Consider the following 8,401-nt stretch of genomic DNA (forward strand, 5'->3'; position numbering starts at 1 on the left):
AGACAAGCTCTTTGCAGCAGCTGGCAAAAGGTGAAGCTTCAAGTTTCCCAGCCAGAGGATGATATAAAAGGTGGAGATTCTAAGCCAGGTGTAGGGGAAGTAGCCTAGTACAACTCCCAACACTGTCCCTCTTCTTAGTGGCTAAGGAAGCTGAGGAAGGGAAAGCACTCAAGTTCTTACCAGAGCATTGCCTCTGGACCTCATTGTCGCTCCTCTTCCTCTCCCCTACCTCCCAATCTTTCATATTCATCTCTAGCTAGTGGGCCTACTTAGCTCTCCAGCTAGCAAGTCCCTGGTAAATTTTTCAAGCCCTGGTTGTGCCATAACTGAAGCAGGTTATTTGGTGGAGTCACATCTGCTACTTCCTTTAGACAAAGATTCTCAAGGATGATTTCTTGTCTGCTGTTTGCTCACGTTGGTATAATATTTTTATACAAGCCCGTGTTGTCCTTGGAACTATTTTCCCAAGGCTCTTCTGCTGCTTTTGTTCAATATTTTTCTGTTAGGCTCCTGTGATGCCAGTGATTGAGGTTTATAGCTCTTTCATTTTACCCACAAAAACTATTGGCTGAAACGTATTGATGGCTCTTGCCGACAGTCACCTAAGTCAGAACCCTCCATTTCTCCATATAAAAAGAGGGCTTGGACAAGCCTTCCAGCTCAGTTACCCCTGTTGTCATTCACTCCTTTCCTCTCTCCATGCTTTTTGTATTTTATAGCCATGCACACATGAATTTATATTCTCTCAGAGAAAGTGCTCACCATTTACCATACAACGGTATCTAGACTACCTTAGATTTCCAGCTTGACCTATAGAGCAAAACAGTTGCTTAAATAGCACTGTGTGGTAAATGTTGACTTTTTGACTATGAGTTGTGTAAGAATAATAGAAACATATATTGTATGAACATCCATAATGTATGTTCTCTGCGTGTGCATATAGTGACCATCATCAGGGACAACAGCAGTAACATATTCCTTACAAAAGAAAATGGTTGCCAGTGCTGTGATTCACTGCAGCCTCAAGTAGCTGAATAACCTGGTGAACTATTTCTAGCCCATTGTTAAGGTCTGGGACAGCTATGGGACTTTTGAGGGTAAAGCATAGGCATATGGAGATGTGACTACCTTTTGGTTAATTGAGGCTCAGATAACTGAGTCTGTGCTGAGAAGCAGAGCTAGCTGAACATTTTTAGTCAAGCTTTGTTTATGAAAAGGGTTTTTTCCTTTAACACTGGATTTTCCCCAGGAAGGTTCATGTTTTTTCTTTGAAAGTCCAAAAAGCCAAACCTGAATGTTTTTTGTTAAAAAGACAAAGACTAAAAATTGATTATTGTTACTGCTAATGTCCTTGGACACAGACATTCTTTTTTTTTTTTAACTATCCTCTTGGAGACTGCGTGGTCCAGTGGATAGCTCACTGAAGTGGGGTCTAGTTTTCTCGCTCTGACACTGATTTGCCGTGCAGGATTCTGTATGTGACTATTTCTGTTGCCTCCACTCCCCTGCTATAAAGTGGGGATAGCAATTGTAGCCCTTCCCCCAAGGTGTGGTTCAAGCATCCTCTCTGGTACCTGGAGTGGCTTCTCCCCTCTTTTTGCAGGGGTTGGATCCTGGGTTCCTTCTTGTGGTGCCAAGGTGACGCCTCCCTGGGGTGAGATACAGGGGATGCTGTCCTTTGGGAAAATGAATAATGCTACCGCTGCAAGCAAGGAGTATAAAACCTAAGTATGCAAGAAACAATAAATACATCAATACAAACCATAGGGTGCCGACTCCATGGGTGCTCCGGGGCTCAAGCACCCCCCAGAAAAAAAATAGGGGGTGCTTAGCACCCATCAGCCACAGCTGTTTGGCAGCTGGCAGGAGGTGCTCGTTTGAGGGCGGAGAACAGTGTGCGGGGGGGGGGGAGCTGCCAAGATGCTATAGTGATGGGCTGCAGTACAAAACCTGAAGTTTTAGTAAAATAGTATTTTAAAGACTGGAAGTCCTCAGACGACCATTGTAGAAATGCTGCCTCGGGTGCACACTTTTAGCATCCTGGGAATTGTTGTCATCCGTGAAGTATCAGACGGAGCCGTGTATTAAGTAGACTAAATAATGCAGTGGCACATCCCAGCTGCTGTTGCACGCAGCAGCCTTGTCATTGTGTCATAGCTACAATCTGTTCTCTGACCTTGCTAACATGAGTTGCCTACTTGGGGAAATTCAGTCCCGCAGCATTTCAAAGAGCAGCTTTTGGAAAAGGAATGTTTCTCCTGCTTATTTACTGCATTCGCAGCAGCAGCTCAGTAACGGCTGCTTAATTCTTCTCGTGTCCCGTCTCCCCACTTTGAAAGGACCTTGACACCATGACTGCAGCCAGATTTTGGTTCTTGTCATGCAGCTGATGTTCCAGCAGCAGCTGTAAGTTGTCTGCACTGTAAGTTGTCGGCATCTCCACCCTTACTGACAGTTATGTAATAAGCCATACACTCCTGTTACCTAGCACAGGTTTTTTTTTTGTTTGTTTTTTTATTAAAAAGAGACAAAGTAAGATGCCAAGTGGGCAGAAGATTCATTCAGGAAATGTCTCCCCTGGAGAGGCCAGTGCTGCCGCCAGACTTTGGGTCTGACAAAGATGCAGCTTTTTCTGTTTGTAACAGTGAACATTCCCGTGTGCTATCTTATGTCTTCAGCCTCAAAAAATAAAAGAGAAACAACTCTTTTTATTTCCCCTCACCTTGTTTGTTTCCCTTTGAAACACAATGAAGATGGAACAGTGATCTGACTCTAAGCTGTCAAAATTTCCTGTCCTGTTTTCGCAGGATCCTTCCTTTCGCTACAAAAAGGTGATTGCAATGAAACCCAACTAATTGTATTAATTGAAGAACAATTGCTTAGCTTTATTTTCAGCTTGAAGGCAAATAGCTGGAAGCTTACACAAGAGAGCTAGCAAATGCATTTTGCAGCATCACTGCTCTTCCTCCATGTGAAACTCAGGTCTGCTAGCACTCCTGATTAGAGAACTGGAGGGGCATAGGCAGCAATATGAAATTTGGACAAACACAGACCAATCCATTCCCCTCCAACGGCTGCATGCTCAAAATCTCCAGCAGGTAGACACATCACTATACACAATTTGATCACTAGCTCAGCAGGTGCTGTTAGATGCAGAGGTGCAGTGAATTGATGATAGGCCTGACAAAGAGTTAAAAACAAACCACCACCACCACAACCTGGCAGTTTGCAATAAACAATGCTTATCCCCAGGGAATTAAACATTTTTTGCTGGGATGTATGTCTGCTACCTATACCTGGTTTCTTGATAGACTTCTCGCCATTCCTCAGCACTTCCATTGAGTGCACTTGTACTTAATTAACAGGTATCAAAAAGCCTATAAGTGTTTTCACAATCAGAGATTTTTAAAAAATGTTATATGTTAGTACAGTTACATTAGGAGCAGGTAGGCCAATTCTTTTTAGAGTTACCTGATAGCCCTCAGTAGTCTTCATAGAAAACTAAAAACTCAGAGGGAGACTGCTCGGAATTTAGCTATGTCCTCAACACAACTGCCAATTCCAGGACAGATTTGGCCACTCCTACCTAACCTTAATGGTACTTTACTTTTCAAGTAGTCTCATTAATTTCAGTGGTGCAGCTTGAGGAAACAATAACTTACTTGTCAATATGAATAAAGCAGTGTTGCCTAGTCTCACTATCTTATTCCAAACCTGGTGGTATTTAGTTTTTTTTCTTAAAGCCTCAGCTCCTGGAGTCATTCTATTTTTTTTTTTTTTGAGAATGACAGCTTACTTTTTTTAATGAACATTTTGAACTTTCATTGTTGCAGAGAAAAGCTTGAAAACATCAGCTGAGTGCACCCTAAAGGCTCAAAAACACAAAGGGAAAGGAAAAGAATCATTTTTTTTAATATCATGATTTTTAAACCAGTTTCATTATATTTGGGGGGCTGATGAATGATTTTTGAACATAGGGGGTTGGTAATCCTGGTAAAGGTGGCAGCATCTGTCTCCCTGTGTCTCTGTAGTTTAGACTGTAAAGTCTTTAAGGCAGCACACTCTGTCCTGTGAGTCATGTACAACACTGAGCACCCTGTCAGCAGTGAAATAACAATTATAAGCCTATTGGTATAGCTGGGATAAGAAACTAGATTCCTGCAATGCTCCTGAAGTGATGTGAGTCTATTCACTGGATAAGCAGCTGTTCAGTAGGATGGCTACATCTTTTCTGCTATATTCCAATCATATCAGAGGATTGAGCTGTACTGCACTACCTAGATCTACGAGGAAGCCATGTGAAATGGTATTTGAAGCGTGGCTTTCCTGACAGAGGATTGTGATGCTATCAATTTGGTTGGTTAATATTACACAAGACAAAAGGGTGGACACCCCTTCTAACATCTGTGGGGGGTTGTGTTTTGCAGGAGATGCACGGGTGAGAGGTCAGACAGGGGTTCTCTCTGAGCGCCGTGGTTCCTATCCGTTCATAGACTTCCGTCTTCTCAACAGTAAGTGCAACCCCTCCCTCAACTAAATTCCCACTGGGAATGGATTTGTAAAGGAAATTTAAAAACCAAAATAGTTATTAAAAGTCTATGACCCAAGGATCATTGCACCACATTCAATGACCTGCTTTCCTCGTTCGCTCAATGGGGAATGTGCCATAATACTGTTGTTCCCACCCAGTTTGAGCATGAAATGTTTTGACTAATCACCACTGTCCATACTGCTTACCGTTGGTCAGATAAATTCGCACTTTAATAGTGGTGTGATAGCTGCCATCGTGGCCAACCCCAGGGATTGAACTGGGGACTTCCAGAGTTAAAAGCACCTAAAGATCCAGACTCACCATCTGAGAGCTTTAACAGCCTCTCACCCTTTCTGGTTTTGGGGAAGCATAACATACACTGAGCAGTGGGTTACCGTGACATTAATTTTGCGAACAGTCAGAGCCCAGTGCAAAACTCAATGGAGTATTCCCATTGACTTGGATTTTAGATCAGGCCTATAGTGAGCATCTGTCAAAAAAATAGCTATAACCTCATTTTTATTAAAGTTATTAATCTAGCGTTGTTGTGAATAATGAAGGACACAGCTAAAAAAAGCCCTGTTCTTTTTCACCTGACCTCTCTCCATTTATCCAAACTATGAGAGGGCTTTTTCTGTCTTCTCTCCTTTAGAGATATTCCTGGGAAATGCCCAGTTATTTCACCCCAGTTACCCAGTGTGCAAAGATGATTAAAGATACAAATTTCACTCACAATTCTTTGGTCTTTGTATTCAAACAGAATACAACACGACTCTGACATTCAGACACAAGCAGGGCTTGGCATAAATCTTATGTATAGCACAGTCATTTGAATTTTACCTTTTGAAACAACACTTGTTAACAGCCTTCATCAGAATAGACTCGATCTCCAACAGCGGCTTAGTGATTTAAGTTTTAATCCTCTGCTGATTACATTTTTCATTAAAAAGCACTTATCAAAACTAAACTTTAAGCCCTGTTTGCTTAACTGCTTCCCAGAACTCCTAGGATCTGAGGAATGGGAGGGCTGAAAATAGGTGGGCCTGGAACAAGTTCAGGAAGAAAAGAAGGGAAGTAGGAAGAGGGGAAAACTCAGACCTCTGATGTGCTGGCATTTATGGAAGCTGGCAATGCTGCTACAGTCTGGTAAAGATTTTAGTTTTGGAATCATTATCTATTTTCTGCTGCCTCCACGGTTAGCTCAGACCAACTGCTGCCAAATCTTGTAGACTAGAGGTAGTGCTGAGGTCAGAAGTCCATCAGAATGTTGGGTGTAACTCTGAGCTAGGGAGACATAGGAGATGAGACAAATCCAGAAAGTTGCCCAGACCAACCAGAGGATGAGACCCTTGCAATATCATTAAAGAGATGGGCTCTGTAGTGGAAGAGAACTTGAATCAGGTCTGGGGAGTAGCAAAGTACTGGGAAAGAACAGACAGAGTTAGAAATCCAGCTGTAGGAATGAGTTAGAAACTTAGCTGTACTCACAAGGCAAGGAAGAGCAAAAAATAGGGGTACAAAAGGGCACTTGGGAGGGAGGGAGAGGTACTTACATTTTTTTGAAAAGTATGTTCAAGATGCTGGTTCTGGCGAGACCCAACTGAGAGTGCCATTTCAGGACAAATTGCTTAAAGCAGGGCAGTTACAGCCCAAAGCTGGGGTCTTTCCACCCCTAAGGCAAACCAAACTAGCCAAACAGAGCAGACTTTGGTCTCGCCCCACTGGCTAACCACAAGTAACACAAGCAATTCTCTTAGAAACTCCAGTTTCCCAGTATCTCCACCAGTGCCACTCATTATGGGGATAAATGGTTATGAAAACCAGTACCCCAGTAAAAGAAAAAAGGTTCTCTCGATCCCAAAGGATCAAGCCCCAGACCCAGGTCAATATACAAATCAGATGTTACCCACAAATCACGCTGTAGCCAATCCTTTAGAATCTAAAATCTAAAGGTTTATTCATAAAAGGAAAGAAATATAGATGAGAGCTAGAATTGGTTAAATGGAATCAATTACATACAGTAATGGCAAAGTTCTTGGTTCCGGCTTGCAGCAGTGATGGAATAAACTGCAGGTTCAAATCAAGTCTCTGGAGAACATCCACAGCTGGGGTCCTTGGTTCAAAGCTTCAGTGTAGCAAAGTTCCTCCAGAGGTATGAAGCCGGATTGAAGACCAGATGGAGGAGCTGCAGCAGCTTTTTATATTCTCTTGCCATGTGGTCTTTCTTTCTTTGTCCCAAAGACAAGCTATCCAGCACATGGCCTGGAAAAACCTCAGAGTTCTATCCATAGGCATGTCCCTGCATGCCTTGCTGAGTCGCAAGGCATGTCTGCCTTCTCTCAATGGGTCAGCTGTGAACTGATGGTTCTTAATGGGCCATCAAGCAGGCAAGGCAGAGCTGACACCAACTTGTCTGGGGTGTCACCCAGAAGCATAGCATAAATTTGAAATACAGACAGTATAGAGCCAATATTCATAACTTCAACTACAAAATGATACACACATATAGACAGCATAATCATAATCAGCAAACCATAACCTTGTCTTAGACACCTCATTTGACCCCCTTTATATAAGATTTGGTGCCACTACAGGACCTTGGTTGCAATGATGATCTATACAGTCCCAGATTATGTCAATAACGTCACAGAGCCCCAAACTTACTTCTCAGAATTCTCAGCTGAAACTCGTTTAATCAGACCCAGTTCACCTGTCCTTGGTTATAAACCAGTTTACAAGAACACCAGCTGCTGAACAAATTCCATTGTCCCAGCTTTTATTCATGCAGTGACAGAAGTGAATAAACGTTCACATTTGACTCTGCCTGAAGTATTTCATTTTTGTTTTCAATTTTATTTCTTTATTTAGTAGTCCCATGAAACTCTCCTGCCCCCCACGCCCTCCACCCCCCCAAAAAAACCTTTTCAAATTGTCTTTTTGAACTTTTCTGTTGAAGGTAGGTTTTCTTGCCGGGGTGGGGGTCCTTCAACGAAATCCTGATGATTCATTCTTCCAATCCAGGAAGGTCCAGCATGCATCAATGGAGGGGGTCACCACAGAGAACAGTATTGCTGTGATGGCTCAAGGAATAAGGAACTCAGCCTGACTTTTCTAGCATGTGTGGCTACCCTATGTAATTTAAAAAAGAGGTGTCTTTCTGTATGTTGCATCTTCAAATTCAGAGGAGTTGCCCTGCTAGTTTATATAGCAGCAGTCATTTTTGTTTCATTTCAGATGCTAAATGTTACAGAGCAAGTCAGGATATTCTCTCTCATGGTGACTTTAGACTTGTTCTTTCTTTGTTGTTTCTCTTTAATCTCAAATTAGTTATTGGGTATGTCTACACTGCAAAGGTGTGGTCTTAACTCAGATTAGCTAACCGCGTTCGCTGTCTCGGGTTAAAATAGCAGTGAAGACATGGCAACTCAGTTTTTTAACTCGGGTTTGCAGCTTGAGTTCATCGCCATGTTCCCATATGGACCCTAACTTGAGCTGGTGTGGGCCTGAATTGCCATGTCTTCACTGCTGTTTTAACCCAAGACAGCTAAAGCAGGTTAGTTAACCTGAGTTAAGCACACACTTGTTTGTTTGTTTGTAGTGTAGATCTATTTTAGACTGAAAAAAAAAATCTCTGTTTGACCTCCGTGAATGGGAAAAGGTAGCAGTCTTGAAAATATGGAGGGAACCAAAATCAGATTTTTGCGTATTCATTGTTATAGTCTAAGGGACTGACGATAATTTTTTAATGTTTAAATCCAAAATAAGGTGAAATCTCAACACTAGACCACGAATATTGCAAATGAAGAGTGCACTGAGCCTGCCTCACTCACTGTGCACGCATCTGTGCCAGGATGTACATAAGCTTTTATT

At 42.3% G+C, this 8,401-nt stretch overlaps 1 protein-coding gene across 5 annotated transcripts in view; it reads left to right on the forward strand.

The window, feature by feature from the left end:
* PDE7B (phosphodiesterase 7B) overlaps positions 1-8,401 on the forward strand; it is a 277,534-nt gene that overhangs the window by 217,581 nt on the left and 51,552 nt on the right. For 4 of the 5 annotated variants that reach the window (XR_006289612.1, XM_027820564.3, XM_007058062.4 and 1 more), the window contains one exon: positions 4,428-4,511. The exons of the other annotated variant lie outside the window; for it this stretch is intronic. Coding sequence is in view for 3 of the 4 variants with exons in the window: in XM_027820564.3 (XP_027676365.1) it covers positions 4,428-4,511 (84 nt within the window). In the remaining variant the exon portion in view is untranslated. The remainder of the gene's footprint in view (positions 1-4,427; positions 4,512-8,401) is intronic. 5 annotated transcript variants of the gene reach the window in all.

This window comes from Chelonia mydas, chromosome 3 (genome assembly GCF_015237465.2).
Source record: "Chelonia mydas isolate rCheMyd1 chromosome 3, rCheMyd1.pri.v2, whole genome shotgun sequence".
Lineage (NCBI taxonomy): Eukaryota > Metazoa > Chordata > Testudines > Cheloniidae > Chelonia > Chelonia mydas.